At 35.4% G+C, this 26,581-nt stretch overlaps 2 protein-coding genes and 1 long non-coding RNA gene across 4 annotated transcripts; 1 reads left to right on the top strand and 2 right to left on the bottom strand.

Annotated features, from left to right (window-relative positions):
- Positions 1 to 3,242: 3,242 nt before the first annotated feature.
- LOC140957260 (uncharacterized) lies at positions 3,243 to 3,830 on the bottom strand. Its single transcript, XM_073414424.1, has one exon. The coding sequence runs from the start codon at positions 3,828 to 3,830 to the stop codon at positions 3,243 to 3,245; it is 588 nt and encodes a 195-aa protein (XP_073270525.1).
- A 6,086-nt stretch (positions 3,831 to 9,916) lies between these two features.
- On the bottom strand, positions 9,917 to 25,280 carry LOC140968090 (short integuments 2, mitochondrial). 2 transcript variants are annotated; one of them, XM_073428934.1, is made up of 8 exons: positions 24,981 to 25,280; positions 24,568 to 24,672; positions 20,743 to 20,820; positions 20,299 to 20,440; positions 20,143 to 20,213; positions 10,711 to 10,807; positions 10,406 to 10,626; positions 9,917 to 10,301 (listed from the first exon to the last, which is right to left on the bottom strand). In XM_073428934.1, exons 1-8 carry the CDS (start codon positions 25,149 to 25,151, stop codon positions 10,044 to 10,046), a joined length of 1,143 nt encoding a protein of 380 aa, XP_073285035.1. In that variant the 5' UTR covers positions 25,152 to 25,280; the 3' UTR covers positions 9,917 to 10,043. The 2 variants fall into 2 exon arrangements, with proteins under 2 accessions (XP_073285035.1, XP_073285043.1); XM_073428942.1 differs by having other exon boundaries at positions 24,875 to 25,062.
- LOC140968104 (uncharacterized) lies at positions 20,379 to 20,821 on the top strand. Its single transcript, XR_012173700.1, has 2 exons — positions 20,379 to 20,518; positions 20,549 to 20,821. It is a non-coding gene; the product is annotated as an uncharacterized lncRNA (long non-coding RNA).
- Positions 25,281 to 26,581: the final 1,301 nt, after the last annotated feature.

Raw genomic sequence — 26,581 nt, 5'->3', positions numbered from 1 at the left:
ATTGAGTGATTCTTGAATCCGTGGGAAACTAAGATAAAGGGCTACTATTTTCATGTTCATCAAGTTGTCCAGAAATCGATGAATCAAGAATTATAGCATAGCAAAGCCTACAACTTGACTTGCACTAGCTTGGCAACAACTCACTTAGAACAGCTCAGATCAAGCCAACAACTTGAGCTCACAACAGATTAGATCAGACCATCAGATCAGTACAGTTTCAGGTTGAGGCCTACAATCGAGTGTGTAGGAGTTTTAATTAGGCAGTTGATAAGTCCTAAGTTGAAATAGACTTGCATAAAGAGATGTATAAATCAAAATCTTCTAGTGAATCTTTCCTAGGTGGAAGAAGAGGTGATGTAGGAATTGTTAATCTCCGAACATCCATCAACAAATTCGTGTTTATTTATTTATTGCATTTAATTATTGCTAATGTGTTTAAGATACATTCTTGAAGAATTTTATTTGTTCTTCAAATATCCAAAATATTGCATATCAAGTGTTTGATAAAATGCTTCAACCATAAACTTTTTATGCATTCAACTTGCATATCCTTCAAATGTTTTTCAAAATGTTTAATCGGTTTTTGCGAGGTATTATTTTGAATGTCTTCTGCATTGTTTGAAAATCAAACTCGATTTAATTTATTAGTGTTCAATATTTCAAGAACCGATTTATTTTAGCTCAACGATTCTCCTCCAATCGATCATATCATACTCCATCTGAACATGTATGACCGCGGTTTCCAAAATCGAAGCTTCCAGGTTTATTAAACTCAAAACAAAAACAAAATCGCTTGGATACGATTCAAATTCTGACTTCTATCATTTTTGGTAATGGTATGAAATAAAATTTATTCTTTTAAATTTTTTTAAAAATTATATCAAATAATTGAGATATTTATTTCAAACATTATTATCAAATTATCATCTACCTTAAAAAATACGGTTTTTCTTCATGATAAAATTCTTACATATATAGACTTATTTAAAAAATATCATAATTTCAATCATAATTTTCCAAAATGAAAAATCTAAAATCTCTATATAAATATTCGAATATATATCATTATTTTCACAAAATCTTCAGATATATCTCATTATCTTCTACATAACATATGATAGTTTCCAATTTCTGTCATATTTTTAGACTTATGTGTTTTGACTTTTGTTGCACCGCTATTGAGAACCATGATCAGCTTTATCTGTCAATCCTTAATGCCTAAATATTTAAAAATTTAGTTGATATTTGTTCACTGAGTACCACTCGTTTTCAAATTTTGTTCATTTGAAATCTTTTAAAAATGTAAATCGTTTCTCCCGTTAACATACTTTTTTTTCTCAAAATTGAATAAAAAATAAATATTTTTATAATAAATATTATTGTTGCTTCCATCACAATTCACAATAATTTTGTCCAATATCTCTTTTATATTTTATTGGATTAAATGTTTCAAATTGAAAACTTCACCATCCAAACTTATAAAGCTATTTTATTCTATGATTTAGATATTAAAATTTGAATATCATTTTCAAAGTAAAAATTTGTGTGAGACGGTCTCACGGGTCGTATTCTATGAGACAGATATTTTATTTGGGTCATCCATGAAAAAGTATTACTTTTTATGCTAAGAATATTACTTTTTATTGTGAATATCAGTAGGGTTGACCCGTCTCACAGATAAAGATTCGTGAGACCGTCTCACAAGAGACCTACTCCATTTTCAAATACAAAATAATTGAGATCATTTTAAATATTATTATCAAATTATCCTCTATATCTTAACAAAACACAAAACAATATCTTATTAACTTATTGCACGTATAGACTTATTTAAAAGATATATCATATTTTCAATTATAATTTTCAAAATAAAATTTTAAAATCTCTATACAAATATATATCATTATTTTAACAAATCTCTTCAGATATTTCTCATTATCTCCTAACAAAATATATGTTTTCTTTCCTATCTTAATAATTTTAGTTTTATTTTTAAAGAAACATTCAAGTCAATTTCAGTATTTTTGTAACATATATATTGAAACACAAAATTGATTATTCATAATGAAGACTATTGATCCCACACTTTTATATAATATAATTATAATAAATATAATTTAATTTTAATTATTGCTTAGAATCTATCTAAAAATGACTTGACATGAAACATGTATTTTTATTTTAAATAATATTAATAAATTTATAATCTCTATCTTAAATCATGATACAATTGATTTTTAATCTTTTCAAAATTTTAATGCAATTCATGATACAAATTAAAATCTGAAAATTGAAAATTAACGACATCTGTTGTGATTTTAAATTAAATAATATATTGTTTTTAATTTTAATTATTGCATAAACCGTACCTTGTAGATGTTGACTTAGATTATGTTTCCTATTTTACATGGTCTTGTCATAATAATTTAGTTTATGAAAATAGCTTAACAAAATAACCCTATTTTTTAGGGTTATTTTGAAATATAAGCAAATCAAGGACAAAGTTGATAATTCATAATGTAAAACTTTGTCCATGGTCCACAAAACTTGATACTCATATTCACGTTGAATATAGTAACATAAATAGATGTCAATAATAGTGTATATGAGTAGAACAAATATCAAGTATGCATAAAAGTTTTGAAATTATAATTAACAAAATCGACATTTTTACACCACTAAATTTTGTAATCATAATCAACAATAGATTTATGTTTTTACCATTGTAAAAAAATTAATATTCAGCGATTTTTTTGTCTTAAATATTGATATAGATAAAAATATAGATATAAATTGCTAATAATAAGTTGATTTGATTTTATTTTTTAGATATAAATATTAATATAAATATTGATATAGATATAGACATATATATAAATTGATAATAAAAAAATTGATTTGATTTAACATGTAATCTACTTAAATAATATAATTATAATATTTTAACCAAGTGTTATAGATATATTTACTTGTAGTTATAATTGTTAAGGATAATTCAATATTTTAATAATGGTAAAAACAACATTAATATGCTATTGATGATAATTACAAAATTATAATAGTAAAAAAATGTCAATGATGTTAATATTAATGTCATTGTTGTTCATTTGATTTTATATGTATATCATTCTCATTTTATGAATTTTACAAATATAACTTTTTAGCATTTTATAAGTTATGTAGATGAAAGATAATGTTTTTCAATTGTGTTTTTTTTTTTGAAAGATAAGCTTGTAATTATATTAAGATAAATCGTTCATTACAAACTCGACCAACCAATGAGAAAAATCATCATTCAACCAAACAAAGGGTGAAGGGACTGACAGAGAAAATTTAGCCAAATTATGAGCAACTATATTAGACAACCTAGGCTCATAAACTATGCCAGAGATAAATGTGGCTTGCACCAGAATGTTGATATCAGACGCACATGCTCCAACATAACCCAGATCCTCTTGTACGGCATTGACTGCTTGCACTGCCAGTACATAATCAGATACGACCAGAACATCTCGAAAATTCTTTTCATAAACCAATTTAACTCCTTCCCGAATTGCCAGTAACTCACCATGGGCAACAGACAGAGGTTGAGAAATCTGCTTCCCAAATGCTAGCAATAATCTCCCTTGACAATCTCGAAGGACACCCGCTATGCTGTATTGGCTGGAATTATCATTAACACAAGCATCAACATTGAGTTTAAAGGTACTTTCATCTGGTGCTACCCATCTCCTGTCATCCAGTACACTATGAGCAGAAACCGCCTGTTGATCAAGAGCCTTAGCTTTCTGAAAGTCTGTAAGAAAGGTTAAGCTCCAAGAGACATCCATGGGCATACTGGTTCTGTTGTCATCATGGATCAGATTTTGTCGTTCTTTCCAGATTGCCCAAGTTTGAATAGCAAATTTTTCAAACTCAAACTTCGATAATTTATCCCTCATCAACAAACAAAAATCAATAGTACTGCTCCTTTTTCCCAACCCGATGACTTGATAGAGCTCAGAATTTTTCCATATTGCCTTAGATGTGTAGCAAAAAAAAATAAAGAGTGGCATGTTGTGTCTTGTGTGTTGAAGCAAAGCACACATGCGCCAGAGGTCGGAAGATGATGCCTTTGGAGATTGAGATTTGTTGGTATAATATCATAGGAAATATGCCACCAGAAAATACGCACCTTCGGCGGAATAGAGAGATCCCACATGAATGTCCACCAAGATTGCAACATGAGGGCCGATTGGTGTTGCGGTTGAGCAAATAATCCTTGTTGTAGGCGATATCCATCACGTACCGAATATTTCCCTTTCTTATCAAATCTCCAGAATTTCGTGTCATAACAAAGCCTTGACGGTAGAGGGATCTTGAAGGTATTAGAAATTAGATCCACATCCCAAGATCCGTCCTTAATCAAGGTGTCCACAGTGGAGTCATTACTGTCTATCCCCTCCAGCACCCCTAAGTGCGACCCCACACCTGGTATCCATTTGTCATCAAAAATTTTTATTGACTTGCCATCACCAACCCTCCAACAAAGACCCCTCCCTAAAAGCCCTTTACTCCAGAATATTGATCTCCAAATATAAGACGGATTACTACCAAAACCCGCCTCCAGCACATCACCATGTTTGAAGTACCGCTCTTTAAGTAGTCGAGAGGCTAAGGAATCTGGAAATCTAACCAATCTCCACACTTGCGTCGCAGAAGCGCCCGGTTAAAGTCCTCCATTCTTCTGAAACCCATATCACCCTGTACTTTAGGCCTGCATAGAGAGTCCCACGATTTCCAGTGTATTTTCCTCTTCCCTTTATCCACTCCCCACCAGAAGTTGGCACATTCCCTCTCTATTTCAAAACAAATAGCCTTGGGAATTCGGAAGCAACTCGTTGCAAATGTTGGTATAGCCTGTATAACAGATTTAATCAAAGTCTCTTTGCCCCCGCTAGAGAAATATTTATGTCCCCATCCCTGAATCTTCCTCACAACTCTTTGCACAAGATACTGGAACTGTAGACGCTTGCTATGCATAGATACAGTGGGGAGGCCCGAGTATATCTCATGCCTCTGAACAATAGGGATCGTGAGAATAGATTTAATTGTCTCCATTAACATCGGATGGGTATTGGGGCTAAAAGATAGAGCCGATTTTTCGTAGTTAATCATCTGGCCCGAAGCTCGTTCATAGAGATATAAGCAATCTTTAACCCGAGCCCCATCTTCCAAGGTGGCTCTGAAAAAAATAAGGCTATCATCAGCAAAAAAGAGGTGAGATACTATCGGACAAGTTGAAGCAATCCTACTTCCTCGAATCAACCCCCTAGACTCGTAAGTGGTGAAGAGTCTAGATAGACCATGTGCACATAATACGAACAGGTAAGGCGACAGAGGGTCGCCCTGCCGAAGTCCACGGCTAGGAGTGATAGGCCCAACAACTTGTTGATTAATCCGGAAGAAATATCTCACAGTGCGCACACACCTCATTATCTTATCAATCCACTCTGTTGCAAAACCCAATCTAATCATCAGAGCCTGTAAGAAATCCCATTCCACTCGATCGTACGCTTTACTCATATCAAGTTTAAGCGCTGCATAACCAACCCGACCTGACATTCTTGTACGCATCCAATGGATGACTTCATATCCCACAATGATATTATCTGAGACACAGTTGTAAAAAGCGCTCGCCTCGCCCTAGGCGACCGGGTTGGGCTTCAGAACAATGTGAAGCGCAGCAAGTGGATGAAGCGCATGCTTCAGTGCGCTTCGCTTGGGATTTTTTGAGCGATCGTTATGCGCTTCAGCCCATTTTTTTTTAAATTCTTTCCAAGTCCAGATTTAGCTCAAGTCCAGGTTTAGCCCAAATCCAGGCTCTAAATATAAGCCCAGCCCATGTACATAAATCAAATCCCTATCGTTTAGTGCCTCTCTGCCCAAGTCCACTGTTTTCCATCTGTGCGTGCGTGTCTTCTCTGCTTCTGCCTTGTCGCCGCTGCTCCTCCGTGCCGCCGCCACCGCCGCTCCGCCGTGCCGCCGTGTCCTCTTCTCATTTGCTACCCAATTGGTAAACCACTAAACCCTAATTTTAATTTTAGGAATTTTTGTTTAAAATTATAAATTGTGTTTTTTTATTTTTAATAATATAATAGGTGATTTGTATTTATATTTCAGTATTTAAACATGTCAAACACAACAATTCCATCAAATCGAAAGGAAATTGCTTTGAATTATGCAACACTTCCGGATCCTAAAAATCCAAATATCGTATGTTGTTGTTTTTGTGATAAAATAACAAATGGTGGGATTTATCGGCACAAGCTACATTTAGTTGGGGGCAATAGAAATGTGAAAGCTTGTCCGAAGTGTCCGGAGCATGTTAAAGAAGAAATTAAAGAGTTCATGCAAAAAAAGACTGTTTTGAAGAATCAAATGGATGATATTTCTCATTCACATGATATTGTTGATTTGGGAGAAGATGAAGATGAAGATGAGGATGATATTCAAACTAAAAGGAAAGGGAAACGACCAATGTCCGGCCCTACGGTGCAGGGTAAAAGGTGTAAACAAGCAGGGCCTATTGATCTTTATTTTGCGAAAGAAGTAGAAGAAATTTTCAGACAGAGACGTGCGAAAAATAAAGGCCAGTATGATGAAAATAAGAAGAAATTAAGAGAAGATGCGGTTCAAAAATTTGCTGCGTGGATGTATGATGCCGGAATTCCGTTTAATGCTGTTAAATATGATTCTTTGCAACCCTGTATTGATGCTATTGGGACTTTTGGAGTGGGAATGAAACCTCCATCGTATCATGAAGTAAGAGTTAAGTATTTGAAGAAGGAGTTGGCAAATACGAACCTGCTTTTCAAATCCCACGAAGAAGATCATGCTAGGTATGGTTGTACAATCATAGCAGATGGGTGGACTGATAAAAAAAGTAGAACTCTTATAAATTTTTTTGTAAATGGTCCTAAAGGAAGCATATTTGTTGAATCGGTGGATGATTCAAGTTATTCTCACACTGCTGATAAGATGTATGAGTTACTTTCTAAATTTATGAATCGAATTAGAGAACAGAATGTGGTTCAGGTTGTAACAGATAATGCAAGCTGCAATGTTAGAGCATGTAATATTTTAAATTGCAAATTGAATTAAAAATCTGATTTTTCAATTTTTAAAGTAAATTTACTTTATTTTTTCAGGTCGTCTTTTGAAAAACAATTTTCCACACTTGTATTGGACTCCATGTGCAGCTCATTGCTTAGATTTGATGCTTGAGGAAATATTCAAAATTCATAACCTCAAAAAATTGCATGAACGGGCATTGATGGTAAATGGTTTTATTTACAATAGACCACAATTGTTGAGCATGATGAGGGAATTTACTGGACAAAGAGACATGGTAAGAACTGCAAAGACTCGTTTTGCAACCGCTTTTTTAACTTTAAAGCGGTTTCAAGTTCAACAAGCAAATCTGAGAAAGCTGTTTACATCTGAAAAGTGGGCAAAAAGTCGATATTCTAGAGAGGCGGCTGGAAAACGTGTTGCAGAAGTGATATTGATGCCTTCTTTTTGGAAAACTACGGTTTTTGCATTAAAATTTGGCGGCCCATTGCTGAAAGTATTGCGGCTAGTAGACGGTGAAAAAAGGTCCCCAATTGGTTACATCTATGAGGCAATGGACAGAACAAAAGAAGCTATCGCTGCATCATTTAATAATAATGAAGAGAAATATCGTGGTATTTTTGAAATCATCGACAAAAGATGGAACATTCAACTCCATCATCCTTTGCATGCGGCTGGATATTTCTTAAATCCCGAGTTTTTTTACTCAAATGGTGACATAGAAAATGATGAAGAAGTGTTGGAGAGTCTGTACAAATGCATAGCTAGATTGGTGCGAGGTGAAGATTTACAAGATAAAATTACAAACCAATTGGATAAATACAAAAAAGCAGGACTTTTTGGTTTACTAATGGCTATTAGACAAAGAGCTTCAAAATCACCAGGTAAATAATATTAGTGCAATATTAATTTATTTCTCAAACATTACTTATAGTATAGATGCAAACTTTGAATGATAAGAAATTTAATCTTGTATTTTTTTTGTGTTTCAACTTTCAAGCTGATTGGTGGTCTTCTTATTGTGCATCAACACCTGAATTAAAAACATTTGCAATGAAGATTTTGTACCTCACGTGCTCTTCTTCAGGTTGTGAACGTAATTGGAGTGTATTTGAACATATAAGTTAGAAGTTTTTTTTACATATTAAATTTTTTATTATGGAGTATGAACCTAACTTCTTACTTTCTAATTTTTTGGCAGATACATTCTAAAAAAAGAAATAGGTTGTCTCAACAACGATTGAATGATTTGGTATATATCAAATACAATAGAGCGTTGAGGCGAAGATATGCCATGCGAGATAAGATTGATCCTATTTCTTTGTCAGAAATAGATGATAGTAACGAATGGTTGTTGGGAAAGTTGGATGATAGTGATAAAGAGAATGATGATAACGATTTGGTCTTTGAAGATGATGATTTGCGTTGGAGTGATGTAGCACAAGCGGTTGGGGTTGGTGAAAGTGCATATGACTTTCGATCTCGAAATGAATCTACTTCAAAAGGAGCGTCATCATCCACTTCAGCAAAAAGAAAACAATCTTCAGCTCGAATCAGTCTTGTGGACGAAGAAGAGATCGACATAGATGATGAAATTGAAGAAGAAGAAGAAGATACTGATGGATACAAATCAAGTGATGAGGTTGATGACGTAGATTTGGAAGATGAAGATGACGATTATAATGACATTTGATATTTCATCCATCACATTTTCAAAGACTTGTTATTTTATTTTGATTTTTTTGATAATATTTTGTTTATTGTGCTTTTTTTCGTAAAGCGTGACGTAGATTTGGAAGATGAAGATGACGATTATAATGACATTTGATATTTCATCTATCACATTTTCAAAGACTTGTTATTTTATTTTGATTTTTTTGATAATATTTTGTTTATTGCGCTTTTTTCCGTAAAGCGTGCGCTTCGCTTTGAGCTTGAAGCCCCAAAACACTTGCGCGCTTTTTTGCGCCTCTCGCTTTTGACAACTATGACCTGAGATCATCCTGCCCGGGACAAAAGCACTCTGGAATTCGTCAATCAATTTTGCCATAACTGGTCTAAGACGATTGGTAATAGCACGAGACACGATCTTGTAACAGACGTTACAAAGGCTAATTGGTCTGAATTCTTTCATAAGCACCGGATTAGATGTTTTTGGTATCAAAGTTACTATAGTATCATTCAACTGATCAATAGGAGCCCTTTCATTAAGTATATGGAGGTCAACATCTGTAACATCATCACCTACAATATTCCAGAATTTTTTGTAAAATAGAAGAGACATACCATCGATACCTGGTGCTTTATCTTGGTGCATATCGATAAAAATATTGATATAGATATACATTAATAATAAAAATTAATTTGATTTAACATATATAACCTTGTCATTTTAGAAATTTTACAAATATATATCACTTTATAAATATTGATATAAACATAGATATATATTAATAATAAAAATTGGATTTAATTTTACATGTATGTTTTTATCATTTTAGAAATTTTACAAATATATGTTTTTAGAATTTTTTTAGTATTTTCCAAGTGTGAATGAAAAGTCATGTGGTCTTTTCACAAATAAATTTTTTAACCTTTCATCTGTACTTTTATATGTATAAAAGTGTGGATATATATATATATTACAAAAGTGTGGATATATATAGATTTAGGATTTCGATTTTTTTTTCCAACTGAAATATATATATATATATATAGACACACACACACACACAAAAGTGTGGATATATATAGATTTAGGATTTCGATTTTTTTTTTCAACTGAAATATTTTACATGCATAAGAACATGAAATTTGAAATTGAATATACCGAAAATGAATTTTTGTTGCACTAAGCTATCGAAATGATCGTTAGCCAAGAAAAACCATAATCTTTTCATGATTCTTCAATGGGTACCATGAAAAATAATTTAGTACGATATGGGCTCGTTAGGTTCTGGGACATCGTCAAGAATGAATGTACCAAGCTTCCCTGCCCGAAATAGTGTGAGGAATTTCTTCGATACAATGGTTCGTGCCTCCGAAGTTTTATGGGGTACCTTTAAAGCCTTCTTCAATGCCTCAAACTGTAGTTCGATAAGGTTTCCCAAGTCATTTTCATCCTCCAAGTCACCACTGAATTCCATTAGTGTTACACACAGGGCGCGTTGAACTTCAACGACTATATCCTGCACAAAAGTGAATTAACGTCGGCTCAGACACAGTTTGGTTGCAACCTGAGTAGTAACCATCAGTATGTCAATATAATCTGTCAACCAACAAAAAAGGTGACCTCAATGTAATGGACATCAGAATTGCTGGGAGGTTTTCTCCGCCTCGTTGGCATGAGATTTTTAAGATCATAATCAGGCTTATCATCAGAATCGGGATTCAAGCCTCCGGTTTCTCTTTCGGTCAAGTTCTTCCAGTGTAGAGGAGTGCCTCGTATGCTTAAAAGGGCTAATAAATACTGAACGATCCTCTCTTCGCCAACTATGGAATCTTTCACAGAACCTGCATGAACTGGAGTTCAGCAACGATATGCATTCATTATAGAAAAATTTGGTTTCTTTTCATTCAATGAAGAATGTTTTGAACCTGCTACAGCTAGCTTTAATCCAGTTTCTATGTCTGGAATACTTGGAACCAACACCCCTGGTGTGTCCAAGACGTATATGCTAGGTCGATGTGCAATCTGTATGGAGTAATACATAAGGTTAGGAAACTAACACAGGATGAATGCATCATAAATAGCCAAAAGTAATTTTTATCAGAAAATCGAGACAAAAGAAGATGAGCTTTGCAAGAATGGTATCTATCATCCCCCAGAGCAGCAAGATTGTTTGCAGAAATCAATCAAAACTGTTCTGTTCTGTCTACACATAAAATATCTTCATTTCAAACAAAAAAGAAACATGAGTCGATCACTGAACCAAAATCCTAGAAAGCTAACTACTCTAGCACTAGCTAATTGTTTAGCCATCGGTTGCATGCGTTCTTCGAATAGCAACCAACCATTTACAAGGGAAGTATAATACCAAATAATCAAACAAATTATAATGAAGCATCTTGCATAGCAATGACCAGAATGCATGTACATTCCACAAAATTTCTATGGACAACTGTGCACGATTCAAAACAAGGACTATCATGGTTATCTGTCACGACCGTCGAAACACAGCATTATCCAGAAACGAGCCCAAACCCACAGGAAGCAACAAGCACCGACCCCAGCCCACCAGCGTCAAAGGACATCGTTTATTGAAGGCATACACATGGGAAGTTCAAAGTTGCAGATTAGATCATGATTGGAAGAGACAGGATTTCCAGATTTTCCCTCGTTTGTTTTCTTTAAAATATGAGTTTATCTCAATTGTTAGGGAGTTTATCTTTTAATTTAGATAGGGATTTTTATCTCAGTTTTCTTGACTGCCAAAACGTTTGTTTATTTATTGGAAATTTTGGAAATTAAATGGGACATCTGAATTTTGGCATCTATCAAAGACTTTGGAGATCGTGAGAGAACTTCAATGAGCCTCAACCAACATTTATAAAAATAGCGAGGCATGGGCGAAAATCAAATAACTGCGAGCATTTCTTTGAACATCAGCACACGCACGACGCAGAAAAAAGTGGGGTTGGCATCCAACGTGAGTGGGGTTGGCATCCTTCCACCTTGACGGCAAGGAACAATTGTGGTTTCGCAAATTAAAACGGGATCAGCAAGGAATTTAGTGCGATGACTTTGCAGAAAATGCGATCTTAGGTTTGGGCCACCCATTCGATGTGATACCTTTGGCAATCTGGCCAAACTACACCAAACCGGTTCTGTGGATGATTATCAAGAACATTTCGAGGAGTTGCCCGTTCTTTTTTCTTAACATCAAAGCAGGAAGTCCAATTGTTCATTATTGGATTGCAACCGAGCCTTCAAGAGTTGATGAGTTGTTGGAGGAGCTTAATGGGGCCCAGTACTTTACCAAGCTTGATCTCCGAGCGGGTTACCCTAAGTTTTGATGAACCCAGCATGCATTCCCATGACAGCATTTAGGACTCATCATGGCGACTTCGAATTTTTAGTCATGCCCTTCGGGCTAACCAGTGCACCATCTATCTTCCATGCCATCATGAACTCTATCTTCGGGGATTACTTACGCCATTTTGTTCTCGTCTTCTTTGCCAACATTCTGGTTTACAACAAATCTTGGGAAGATCACGTGAAACGCTTACGTATGGTATTCTCCAAGATAAAGACGCAACAGTTTTTCCTAAAGCGATCCAAATACGCTCTGGCTCAAACCGAAGTGGCATACCTCGACCATCGAGTGACTCAATCGGAGGTCAAAGTAGATGACGCAAAAATTGCACCAATTGCTAATCGACCGACACCCTCCGCCGTTCGCGCCTTTCCCGGGTTTCTTGGCCTTGCGGGTTATAACCGCAAGTTTGTGAAGAATTATGGAATTAACGCACCCCTAACTAGCCTCCTTCGCAAGAACTCCTTTATAAGGTCGCAAGATGCTACACGCTCTTTCGAAGAATTAAAAAGAGCAATGACATCCACACCCGTGTTGGCCTTGCCTAATTTTTCGGAACCATTTGTGCTGGAATGCAATGCTTCAGAGATCGGATTAAGAGCTGTCCTTCAGAACGGGCGACCCATTGTCTTCTATAGCCATACTTTGGTGCTGCAACGCCGTAAATTACCACCATACGGAAAAGAGTTGATTGGCTTAGCTAAGGCTATCCACCACTGGCAGACATATCAGTTGGGAGTTTCATTCCTAGTACACATAGACCATTAAATCTTCAAATTTCTGTCGGAACAACGTATCACGATTTACCCTCAACAACGATGGATCAGTAAGTTGTTGGGGGTTTGATTCCAGGTGGAATATAACTCGGGGAAATCTAATATGGTCGTCGACGGACTCTCTAGACGAGATGAACCCGAAAGTGGCTCTATTTGTGCCTTGTCAATCTCACGTCTGGAATGGCTAGCTGAAATTAGGTCTGAAACCCTTTCTAGGCAAAAATTACAGTCCTTGATCGAGAAGGTGCAAGCGGGTGAAGCTTTTGGCGCCTGGGATTTTTTGGATTACCTCCTTTGGTATAACCAGAAGGTTTGCTTGCCTTCAAATTCTGCATTAACAGGAACTATCATTTCTTTTGTTCATAACTCTTGCCATGAGGGCTATCTAAAGACTTTGCATGGGATCACTCAGGATTTCTACCGGCCACGCATCCGCGCCCAAATAAAGGGTTTGTTGCGGAGTGTGCAAACTGGTTTATTACAGCCTCATCCAGTTCCTCACCACGCGTGGACGAACATTTCTATGGATTTTATCGAAGGGCTACTGTTGGAACATTTTACGTTCGCAATCATGATTTTGATGTTAACAAAACTTGTTATTTTGTTTCTAACAAGCTTACCTACGTGCGCAGAAAGTTGAAACTGATCAGGCTTTGAACTGATCAGTTACCAAGCCAAAACTGAAGCTATCGAAACACAAACTGGAAGTGCCAACGGATTACCCAAACTGAACCAATCCAACTGATATATCAAATACCAGTTCAACTGATTGTCCAGCTGATAGGTGATTCAGCAAAAGATCTTCAGAAACCCGCCCAGCTGATAAAGAGTTCAACTGATGAAGAGCCCAGCTGACCAGTTCAACTGAATCAGCAAAATCAGTCCAGCTGACGAGCCAACTGATTTCACCAGACCAGTTGTAGACCAATTCGGAGAACCAGTTCAAGACCAGTTCGAAGACTAGTTCAACTGACCAGTTCAGAGTATCAGTTTGGAGCAGACCAGTTCGCAGATCGCAGCTAGCTTTTCAAGTGGAATTAGGGGTGTCCATCGGTCGGTTCGGTTCGATATTTGGTTTTTTATTTCAGTTTTTTCGGTTTTCGGTTTTAGAAATATATAATCCGATATCCGAACCATTTTTCTTCGGTTCAGTTCGGTTTTATACCAAAACGGTTCGGTTATTTCGGTCGGTTATTTCGGTTTTGGTATAATTATTTAAATTAATAATAAAAATATATTGTAAAATATAATATGTTAACTTTCTACATGTTTTCTTAATAAAATATTTAAATATAAGGTCTAAATTAATTAAACAAATAACAATCAACTAAAATTTGTTCAAAATAGTTTTTCATTCACTAAATATCATATCAAAATATATAATATAAATAAAAATATAAAAAAATTATTAATTTAATGAAATTTCGGTTTTTTCGGTTTGTTCGGTTTTGACATATATAATCCGAAACCGAACCAAATAAACTTCGGTTTTAACATTTATATCCGAATTACAAATTCGGCTTTTGGTTCGGTTCGATATTCGGTTTTTTAGGTTTGAATTTTCGGTTTTTTCGGTTTTATCCGAAGTTTGAACACCCCTAAGCGGAATCCAACTTTGCACAAAGGTTCAAACAATTGTACGATCAATGAACAATAATGAACGTTGCTGCAGAGCTTAAATAGGAAAGTTTCCAAAATGACGGTCAGAAAGTGAAGACAACTTTTCGGGAAACAGATTCAAATTGCAACGGACATAATTGATGAGTCTTGATGTACGATCACCTTCGCATTTATAAAAACAAGATGAAGACCATCAAGAATACAAGTGTGTGTAAAAGGAAGAAGACATGGCACGCATAACTCACATCAGCTTACAAGAAGCGGCTAGCCCATATTTAAAGGAACACTTCAACGTGTTATAAGCTTAGATAAGAAGCACAAATCCCTCAGTGTGTGAGAACACCTTCGTGTTGTATTCATAGATCAGTTCTCACACACACACACACACAATCACTCACATATATCAAAGAGTTGATCCTTAAAGTTCAGTTGAGTGAGTCTTAACACAAAGACGTTAAACAATGTGTTTGTAGTCTTCACACAAAGATGTTAATCTAGTGCGGGCTGAGAGGTACTGTTGCCTTCAGTCTAGTTGAGTGCCAGGAGTTCAGTAAGGTAAGTCCTAAGTTGAGTGGGTTCATACAAAGAGTTGTATAAATCAAAGTCTTCTAGTGTATCCTACTGGCGAGGTAGAAGGGGTGACGTAGGAGATTCAGCTACGAACATCCATAAACAATTCTGTCTTTTTCACTTGTTTTGCATTGTATCTGTTTAAAAACTAATTTGACCAGTTCAAGTGATATCAGTTCAGTTCTCATTACAACTGAACTGATACAAGCTCAAACTGACCCTTGCATTATTTCACTTTTTTCACGAAGAATTATTTCTAGTATCCGCTTGGTGTAAAAACCAAATTCGATTAAATTCATCGATGTTAACATTCTTAGAACACGAGCTATTGCATCTCATTAAGAATATTATGTTCGAAACACCCCTGTTAGTGTTAAAACCGATCCTATCAATTGGTATCAGAGCGGGCTGTTCTAAGAAGAACATTTGAAAACTGTTTTTTTAAAATATGTCTCAAAAGGGTATTTAAAATAGCATTCAAAATTGTTTTAAAAATTTCATACGTTTTTGTCGAGGGAAAAGAGAAGATTTTTTGGATCTACGACTAATATTGTAGCCACTTCTCTCGACTTCGTATTTTGTTGTTTTAGCAGCTTGCGGAGTTTTGAGCCAAACTGACAGCATGATAGCAAACTGATAAGCGGATCAGATTTCAGTTGCCAGCCTACCAGTTCAACTGATCAACAGACGAAACCCAACTACCGGCTGAAACATTGGATGATTAAAGAGCTTAATCATCAGCGGTACACCGCCGCTTCATTGCCATATCAGATCAGTTTAGATGATCAATGCGGTTCAACATCAGTTGTGTCCAGTTTGCATCATCTAGACCAGTTAGCCAGCACATAGATCAAGTCCAAGTAGGGGTGTCAAAATGCAACACGACCCGTCAACCCAACACGACCCAACACGAAAAAACTCAGGTTCGGGTTGGTGTTTTTCGGGTTCGGATTGGGTTCAGGTTAGTACCAGGTTAGATGGGTTTCAGGTTGGGTCGGGTTGGGTCACGGGTTGACCCGAAAACTTTTTTTTTGAAAATATTACCTATATTTTTATATATTGTATGTTTGAACAAAATTTATTGTATATTAATATAATAAATTTTCATCATTTAATATTTATTTTGTATATTTTTTATTTTTTTAACAATTGTTTATTTGATTTAGTAAATATACTTTTAATTTTCTATAATTAAACTTTCAAATTTAAATCGGAAATTTTGTTATTATGTCTTTAAATTAAAATATTATTATTATTTTTTATTTTTTCGATTTTCTTTCATTAATTTTTTTTAAAAAAATAAATAAAATTCGGGTTAAGCGGGTTAGACGGGTTGAGTTGGTTTAGATGGGTTCGGGTTCGGGTTCGGGTTGAAAAAAAAAAATTTCGCGGATTGACTCGAAACTTGACCCACCCGACCCGATTGACACCCCTAAGTCCAAGACAGTTAGCCGTTCTTTTGACAAAAAAACTCAAGATCGATGCAACACTTCAAGTGTTCAAGGCAACCAGTTGTTGGTATATCAAGTTTAATTATGTATAAAATTGATAGATATTTGATGTTTAAAATTAGCTATTGTAGTAGCAATTTCAATTAAATATGATGGTGTGCTTAAATGTATGATACAAGGGACGCATATTTGATTAAATAAACATCATGTTTATCCAGTTGGTTTCTATATAACTGCACTGCTATTTCCAGATCTGTTGCCTAAAACTGCTTGAATGTCAAAGGCTGCTAAATTTTTTTTATCGCATAATCAATTATATTTTTAAGGGGGAGTTTTGAATTCAGTTTTTGAGGGAGAGTTTTTAATTGTTTAAATGTTTTAACCCTTGAACTGAATTTTATTTTTTTTGTTTTTAAGGAGTTTTTGATTCATTTTTTTAGGGGGAGTTTTTAAATTGTTTAAATGTTTTATCCCTCGAACCGAATAATTTTTTTAAATTTTTTTACTCGCTAAATGTTTTAAATTGTTTTTGATTCTCACAAAGGAGGAGAATTGTTAGATGTTTTAACCGCTCAAGTTTTGTGATCATAAAAGAAGGGGAGATTGTTGGAACATTTCATGTTCGTAATCTTAATTTTGATGTTAACAAAACTTGTTATTTTTTTCTAACAGTTTACCTAAGTGCGCAGAAAGCTGAAACTGATCATGCTTCGAACTGATCAGTAACATAGCCAAAACTGAAGTTATCGAGATTCGAGTCGTAAACTTAAAGTGCCAACTGATTGCCCAAACTGAACCAGTCTAACTGATATATCAAAGACCAATTCAACTGATTGTCCACCTGATAGGTGATTCAGAACAATACCTTTAGAAGCCCGGTCAGCTGATGAAAAGCCCAGCTGACCAGTTCAACTGAATCAGTAAAATCAGTCCAACTGACGAGCCAAATGATTTCACCAGACCAATTCGAAGACCAGTTGCTGACTAGTTCGGAGATCCAGTTCAAGACCAATCGAAGACCAGTTCAGAACATCAGTTTGGAGCAGACCAGTTCACAGATTGTAGCTAGCTTTTTAAGTGGAATCCATCTTTGCACAAAAATTCAAACAATTGTACGATCAAAGTACAATAATGAACGTTGCAGCAGAGTTTAAAGTGGAAAGTTTCCAAAATGACTGTCAGAAAGTGAAGAAACCTTTTCGTGAAACAGATTCAAATTGCAACAGACATAATTGATGAGTCTTGATGTATGATCACCTTCGCATCTATAAATACAAGATGAAGACCATCAAGAATACAAGTGTGTTAAAAAGGAAGAAGACAGGGATTAGAAGCACAAATCTCTCAATGTGTGAGAACACCTTCATGTTGTATTCATAGATCAGTTCACACACACACATACACACACAATCACTAACATATACCAGAGAGTTGATCCTTAAAGTTCTGTTGAGTAAATTTTGACACAAAGATGTTAAACAATGTGTTTGTAGTCTTCGCACAAAGACGTTAAACTGGTGCGGGCTGAGAGATGTTGCCTTCAGTCTAGTTGAGTGACAAGAGTTCAGTTAGGCAATAGGGTAAGTCCTAAGCTGAGTAGGTTTATACAAAGAGTTGTATAAACCAAAGTCTTCTAGTGTATGCTACCGGCGAGGTAGAAGGGGTTACGTTACGTAGGAGATTCAGCTCTGAACATCCATAAACAAATTTTCTCTTTTTTACTTGTTTTGCATTGTATCTGTTTTAAAACAGATTTGATCAGTTCAACTGATATCAGTTCAGTTACAATCTCAAACTGATCTTTGCATTATTTTAGTTTTCTTTACGAAAGATTATTTCGAGTATTTTCCGCTTGGTGTAAAAACCAAACTCGATTTAATTCATTGGTGTTAACATTCTTAGAACACGAGCTATTGCACCTCATTGAGAATATTGTGTTTGAAACACCCATGTTGGTGTTAAAACCGATCCTATCAACTACCCGAGTCAGAGGGCAAAAATGTTCTCCAGGTCGTGGTTGACAGATTTTCAAAATATGCGCATTTTTTTGCTCTCTCACACCCTTACTCGGTAGCACTTGTTGCTCAGATTTTCTTCTAGAACATTTTCAAGCTTCATGGGCTGCCAGAGTCCATCTAGAACATTCACTAGCCGATTTTGGAAGAAACTATTCCGCCTTGGTGGGACTCAATTTTGTTTTACTTCGGCTTACCATCCTCAGTCGGATGGCCAAACAGAGGTGGTTAACCATGTTGTGGCGATGTATCTCCGTTGCTTCTCGGTTGACTTTCCTAAGATATGGACCTCGTGGTTTGATTGGGCCAGAATCCTGGTATAACACCAGCTTCCATTATTCCTTGCACTCATCCCCATTTGAAGTAGTTTACGACCGCCCACCGCCACGTCTTTTATCGTTTGTCCAGGGGTGGCAAAATTAGAGGCTGTCAACAGAGTTACAGACACGAGACGAGGTCCCGAAACACCTCCGGCAATGCCTATTGCATACTCAGAATCTCATAAAGAGACGTTATAATTCCTTTCACAGGGATGTCCAATTTTCAGTGGGAGATATGATTCTGTTACGTTTGCAACCATACCGCCATCCTAGTGTGGTTGCCCGTGTAAATAAGAAGCTTTATGCATTGTCCAGGTTGCATACAAGCTCAACCTCCCTAACTCCTCATTGATCCACCCAGTGTTCCATGTCTCCTCTCTGAAGCCATTTAAGGAAACTATTCCACACAGTTCGGACCCGCACATGCTCAACCCAGAAGACCTGTCACCTCAGCCATTGACCATTATAGATTTTCGAGTTCAGCAGGGACGTCGAGAGCTGTTGAACCATTGGGCAGGCCTCTCGCCCACCGAGGCTTCTTGGTATGATGCTTCCACCTTGCCGATGAGTTTCCTTCATTTGTGATCGGGGACGCTGACATGTTTCCAGATGGGTGTAATGTCACAACTGTCACAACCCAACAGTATCCAGAAACGAGCCCAAACCCACATTAAGAAACAACCACCGAGCCCAGCCCACCGGCGTCAAAGGATATCGTTTATCAAAGGCATATACATGGGAAGTTCAAAGTTGCAGTAGATAGTGATTGGAAGTGATGGGATTTCCAGATTTTCCTCTCGTTTTTTTTCTTTAAAATAAGAGTTTATCTCAATTTTAGAGATTTTAATCTTTTAGTTTTCTTGATTGCCAAGATGTTTGTTTATTTATTGGAAATTTTGGAAATAAAAAAGGACATCTGAATTTTTTTTCTTCTATCTAAGAGTTTGGAGATCGTGAGGTTCTCTCTTCAACGAGTCTCAACCAACATTTATCAAAATAGCGAGGCGTTGGCGAAAATCCCATAAGCACGCTCACACCATTGCGAGTGGACAATTCTCCATGAATCGCCCCATGACTAGATCCCTTGCTCGTGAACATAAAATTATCAATACCAATAATGAGTACCCCATTTATGGCGTGCTATTAACTCAGCTCTTTCAAAAGAAAGAAGAAGTACTTCAACCCCAAATTTTTTTAAAAAAAGGTGTTTTCCCCTTTTAGCTTTTGATGAAAATATTTACCTTAAATCCAGCAATATCTTGAGTAACTCCAGGTAAAGGTCCCACTGTGGCTCGCTTCCTCTTCTCCTGCACTAGTATGCAACTAAGAACATTAATGAGTGCATATAGACTGGTTATAGAGACACCCATAACAAAATAATGAAACAAATATCTCACCTGGAAACCGAATTGATGCTATTTGGTGGATAGAATTGATTAGGGCCGATTTCCCAACATTGGGAACACCAACCACCATGACAAGGAGAGTTGGCTCTCTCGAGATTACCTCTTTAAGTTTGAACTCCACAAGATCAAGAAGCTTTACATGAGCAAGTGTGATGCAAGACAGAACAATCTTGGTATCATGTAAAAAAAACACTAGCTTCGGAGATGGGGAGTGTTGACCAGAGTTTATGTGCAAAAATAGATGAATATCACACAGGTCATTTAGTCATCAAAAACTTCTATAAAGATCATATTAATATTTATGACTACCTGTTGTCAGGGACAACAAAATCTTTAGTCACGTACACAGCAAACGGGATAGACTTCAGCTTTAAACATTTAATAAAAAGATGCTTATGCATGTTTCTAGTTCAGAAGGGTAAGATGTGGACAGACCTTTTTAACAGAACTCTTGCTATGCGCATTTATTGAAAGGCAATCTTGTTCGCATGAGTCAAAATAGTGAATCCATTTCTGTAAGATATATAACAAGCAAACAGCACATCAACAAAGTCAAATTCATAAGAAAATGAATTTGACTCACTAAATGCTAATTTTTTTTATCAATCAACAAGTAGCTTTGCAGGAAAAGTAGCATGTTAAATAACATCCTGATGAGCATAATAAAGCATCATCGCCATTATGACTTCCATCAACAGTTTCTCAATTCACAACACCCTAGCAGTTACAATCAAAACTTTAATAAAAAAAAAAAAACAAGAATTAGCATTGTGGTTAGATAAATACGTAAAATCTTGATGAAAACTATTTCTGAACAATAGACTAGAAAAAAAACTTAACTCTCTAAACAATCACCTACAAGGTAATCTTAATCCCATGTCTTCAGGGACGGATGCACTGTATGGCTATACTGGGCTATAGCCCAGCCCACTTTTTTTTTTAATGCTTAGTTAAAATAGTCCAGTATAGCCATACAGTGCATCCGTCCCAGTCTAGTATAGATAAATTGGATGGAGTGGATGCAATTTAAATCTGTGCTGTGGAAATCCGATCACCCCTTTACAAAATCGCTTTAAATAATGATGATGTAGACGTAGTAGATGCAATTTAAAATTACAGAACGCATCGAACAATTGTTCTAGCCAGGCTTTGGATTTCTCGTGAAATGTGATTCAATGACTGCTTGTGTGGGTTAAAGTCAATATTTTTGAAGGAATTTTTTATATTTTTTTACTGAATCCTATGCTTTTGAAGTAAATCATTTGCTTTGGTTATTTTATTTGCTTTTGAAGTAAATCATTTGCTTTTGAAGTAATATCATGTGCTTTTGAAGTAATTCATTCGCTTCTGTACAAATATGATGTAGAACTTGAAATTATTATGGTTATTTTATTATTTATGATGATAAATAAAAATTGAGTTTTCTCCTAAAATTTTCAATTAAAAGTAAGATTATCATGTGATAGCAGATTTCTTGTTATTCGAATTTTTTTAATCCTTAATTAATATGTCAATTTGATGAGTCATTAATTGGTTGTTGTTTGAATATTTGTTTACGACCAATTGATTCTTGAGTCTTGATTGTTTGTTGTTGATTTATTGATTGACAATTACTTTATTTGTCGATAATTATTTTAGGATTATAACTTGAACTATTTCAAAATGGAACATCAATCTGCTGCAAAGAAAGGAAAAACATTGATATCCTCTTTTTTTAAGAAGAGATATCGTCAAGCTAGTGAAGATACTTCAATTCCTACGGTCCTTACAGTGCAGCATCAATCCAGTGAAAGCCTTCCATTTCTCAATATCCAAATTCCTTCATGTTCCTCTCCTAGAGACGATCATCAGTCATCATCTACTTGTATTGAACGAGATCCGGGAAAAAGAAAACAGATATGTGAATATCATGTTAATGTACGAGATGAGATAAGACGTTCATATCTAAATATGGGGCCTTATCAACCAGATATGTTGGAGTATCCAGATACAAAATTTGGAAGTCAAAATCGTCGTTTTCAGAAAAAATGGTTTCAGAAATTTCATTGGTTGGAGTATTCGCCTTCAACAAATAAGGCATATTGTTTCTATTGTTTTATTTTCCTGAATGATGTTAATTCATCTAATATCTCGGCATTGGTCAATGAAGGATTTGACAATTGAAAAAGGGTAAACCAAGGAAAAACATGTGCTTTTCTTGTCCATATTGGTTCTGCAGCTTCTTCGCCTCATACTATGTGTGAGAAAAGGGCTGAAAATTTGATGAGGCTCTCACAACATATTGATAAAGTGATGCGTGCACAATCTAAAGAGGAAAAAGAGAAAAATCGTCTGCGTTTGAGCACCTCAATTGTAGCTGTTCGTTGGCTAGCACTTCAAGGTTGTGCGTTTAGAGGTAACGATGAATCTCTATCTTCATCTAATCGTGGAAATTTTCTTGAATTGGTGAAGGCTTTTGCAAAAATGAATACAGAAATTGATGAAGTTGTGCTTGAGAATGCTCCAAAAAATGCCCAATATATCGCGCCATAAATTCAAAAAGAGATTTTTCATATTATGGCCAATAGAGTACGACAAATGGTTCGTTAAGAAGTTGGAGATAAAGACTTCTGTATTCTTGTTGATGAAGCCCGAGATATATCTAAACGAGAGCAAATGGCCATTAAATTGAGGTTTGTGAACAATCATGGGATTTTGACAGAAAGATTTTTTGCCATCAAAAGTGTTAGTGGCACTACCTCAATGAATTTGAAAAATGAGATATCAAATGTTCTTGTTCATCATGATCTCCATGTTAAGAAAATCAGAGGCCAAGGATATGATGGTGCTAGCAATATGCGTGGAGCGTGGAATGGACTTCAAGCATTATTTCTCAAAGATTGTCCCTATGCATACTATGTACACTGTTTTGCACATCGTTTACAACTGACATTAGTTTCTGCAGCTAAGGATGTTAGTGTTATTTGAGAATTCTTTTCTCATTTGGACAATATTGTTAACATTGTCACTTCTTCTACTAAGCGCATTGCTGAATCACATACTGCACAAAGAAATGAAATTGAGTATATGTTGTCAATTGGAGAACGTGATTCTGGAAGTGGTGCAAACCAGATTGGTCATTTGCAACGAGCAGGAGCTACTCGTTGGAGTTCTCACTATGATTCAGTAAAAAGCTAGATAGGTATGTACACTGCAACTTGCAAAGTTTTTGAAGTTCTCAGTGATTATTCTCCAAATAAAAGAGCTAAGGCTGAAGTTCAGGGGATTTACAGAAACATGGCAAGCTTTGAATTTGTGTTTATTTTGCACTTAATGCATAAAATTACGAGAACAACAGATACTCTTTGTCAAATTCTTCAAAGAAAATCTCAAGACATTTTGACTGCTATTACATTTGTCACTACTACCAAAACTAGCCTTCAAGAATTTAGAGAATGTGGGTGGAACGAATTTCTTCAGGAAGTTAAAGTTTTTTGCTCAAGAAATGAAATTGATGTGCCTGACCTTGACTGTCTATATAAGATTGGACGTTCCTGTCGGCAAACTACAATAGAACATCATTACCACTTTGATGTTTTTAATGCAGCAATAGATTTCATTTTGATGGAGTTAAATACTCGGTTCAATGAGTCATCGATGGAACTTCTTTCTCTTAGTACAGCTTTAGATCCTAAAAATTCATTTAACTCATTTAACAGTGATGATATTTGCAAGCTTGCAACGAAGTTTTATCCTGGAGATTTCACAGATCAAGAAATTGTTGCTTTGGAGTATGAATTGAAACATTATAAACTTGATGTGATGCAGAATTTAAAGGTTTCTACACTTGTTGAGTTGTGTCAGCAACTGACTGAGAGTGGACGGTCAAATGTTTACGTTATGTTGACTAGATTGATTCATCTTGTTTTGACATTACCTGTGTCTACCAGCATTACTGAGCGGGCTTTTTCAGCAATGAAGCATGTGAAGACGGCACTTCGCAATAAAATGGAGGATGACTTTCTTGCTGATTGTTTGACACTCTATATTGAACCAGATTTAGCTAAACATATTGATGTAAATTCTATTATTGATGAATTTTATGTTTTAAAATCTCGTAGGGCACAACTTCGTTGAACGATATAATGTAATTTTTTTTAATAATACATAACTTATCATATTGAGTTCAAGCCCCCCCAACTCTTATTCCTGGATCCGTCCCTGCATGTCTTTATACTTGAAAATTGAAATGCAACCATGAAAAGAAGAAAAACTAAGTACATGCATAATATTGGGGTTCGCCAAGTCTTTCTTGTTGAGAGCAATGACACGCCTTTTCCCCACCAGCATTGGTTGCAGCTCGTTATTTGCAGATGACAATGGTATCTACACAAAACACCCAATCCCTTCAAGAAACTTAAGAAAAAATAACAACAATCATCATGAATTTAACAATTAGATAGAAACTCCACAGACAAAGGCATCGATAATAAATTACATGGTATTTATCTCTTAGCTGATTAATCTTCATTCAAACAAAAAAAACTGATTTTTGAATTAAAATGAACATGTTCCAACGATTACATACTTCTTGTTAGCTCAGTTTAGGTGATCGTTCAATTATGAACTCCAATCCAGCTCAGCTCCACGAAAAATCGACCATTTTCCCAAGAAAAAGCAATAATTGTCCTTACCCGGGCGTCTCGCACTTCAATGACGAAATCTGACAACTTGAGACGATCCCGGATGGCCCGAGTGGCGGCCGCCATGTGCCCCGGAAACCAGTTTATATTTCCGCCTCCTTTAATGAAACCCATTTCACCAAGTAACGATCCTTTCCTCACTATCCTTTTCACTGTCCCCATTGCTGCATTTATCCAATTCAACTTCCTTTGAGGAGAAACAATTGATTGAATCGTTAATTGTTCCAAAAAAAAGAAAGAATCGATTTCTTAAATGCAGTGAAATCTTCTCCTAAACCCCCTTCTATTCTGTTAATTTGCCTTGCTAATTGATTATCGCCTGATTATGTAGTACTTCCGCCCCAGTCTAGCCCATCTTCTAAGGCCCGCAAGGTCCAACTCGAGCCCATTACTTTATGATAATCCTTTAAGGCCCCATCTAGCTCATCTCCTGTGGCCCGAAGTTCTAACAAGAACCCATTACTTTATGATAATCCTTAAAGGCCCCATCTAGCTCATCTCCTAAGGCCCGAAAGGTCTAACTAGAGCCCATTACTTTATGATAGTCCTTAAGGGCCCCAGTCTAGCCCATCTCCTAAGGCCCGAAAGGTCCAACTCGAGCCCATTACTTTATGATTCAAATTGAGCCTATTATTTCAAAGTGTACGAGCCCAAACCATTTATCTAGATTTTAAGTGGAGATGACAATAGGTGCGAGTAGAACGGGTATCCGACACAAATCTGACCCAAACCTTTTACTTCGGGTTGGATAATGTTAATTGGGTATGGATCAGTTAGTGTTTATTCAAATTTGGTTCTGGAACATGTAAGTGGATAACAGATTTTTTTTTCTCGTAAAAAAAAAAACAGCTTTTTTTACAATGTCCGAAAGACAGGGACTTTTTACAAGAACAAATTTTAAATATTTATAAAAATAATTTATATAATTATCTCGAGTTCAAAACACTATTATTTTGATAATATATAAAAATAAATAAAAATATTTGATATGGTTTAAGATTTTTATATATTGAGGGTAATTAAGTCATTTGTGGTTTTTTTTATCATTAAATTAAAATTATCACATCTCATAAAAAAGATATTTTATCCTTGAATAAAATTATTTATCACAATATCATGGGCTTTTTAAAAAGGTGCCAAAAATAAGATAAAGAGGATTATTTATCAATCTCTCTTCTCCAGTGTACCAGATTATATCTTAAAGTATAGTCAATAACTAACTTTGCTTTCATGCTATACTTTTTATTTAATAACAAATATTTATTTTATAAACACTGTAAATTCGTTAACACACACATGCTATCATCTCCAAATTTCAATTATCTATAAATACTTGTACAACAATTATTATAGAACACAATAAATTTTATAAAAAAAATCATCTATATTGTATTTAATTTTAATATAATTTCTAATTAATAAAAATTATTTAACACGCAATTTTTTAATATATATATATATTATAATCGCTGATAGGGTTAAAAAAACTGTTAAAGGACACAAAAATTTCTTCCCTTTTTACCCTCATCTTCAACACCAAAAAACATTTTTTTTCTACCATAATATTATTACATTTTTATTGAAATTAAGTT

Source organism: Primulina huaijiensis, chromosome 2 (assembly GCF_012295235.1).
Source record: "Primulina huaijiensis isolate GDHJ02 chromosome 2, ASM1229523v2, whole genome shotgun sequence".
NCBI lineage: Eukaryota > Viridiplantae > Streptophyta > Magnoliopsida > Lamiales > Gesneriaceae > Primulina > Primulina huaijiensis.
Note: the sequence above shows the minus strand (reverse complement) of the source record. Positions and strands in the feature narration are given on the sequence as shown.

Coding starts and splice junctions, on each gene's coding strand:
- LOC140957260 (XM_073414424.1), bottom strand. CDS start 3,830: ATGGATGTCTCTTGGAGCTTAACCTTTCTTACAGACTTTCAGAAAGCT.
- LOC140968090 (XM_073428934.1), bottom strand. CDS start 25,151: ATGGGGACAGTGAAAAGGATAGTGAGGAAAGGATCGTTACTTGGTGAA. Junction 24,673..24,980: donor TTGAAGTGCGAGACGCCCGG/GTAAGGACAATT, acceptor TGTTTTGTGTAG/ATACCATTGTCATCTGCAAA. Junction 20,441..20,742: donor GCAAGAGTTCTGTTAAAAAG/GTCTGTCCACAT, acceptor GCTCATGTAAAG/CTTCTTGATCTTGTGGAGTT.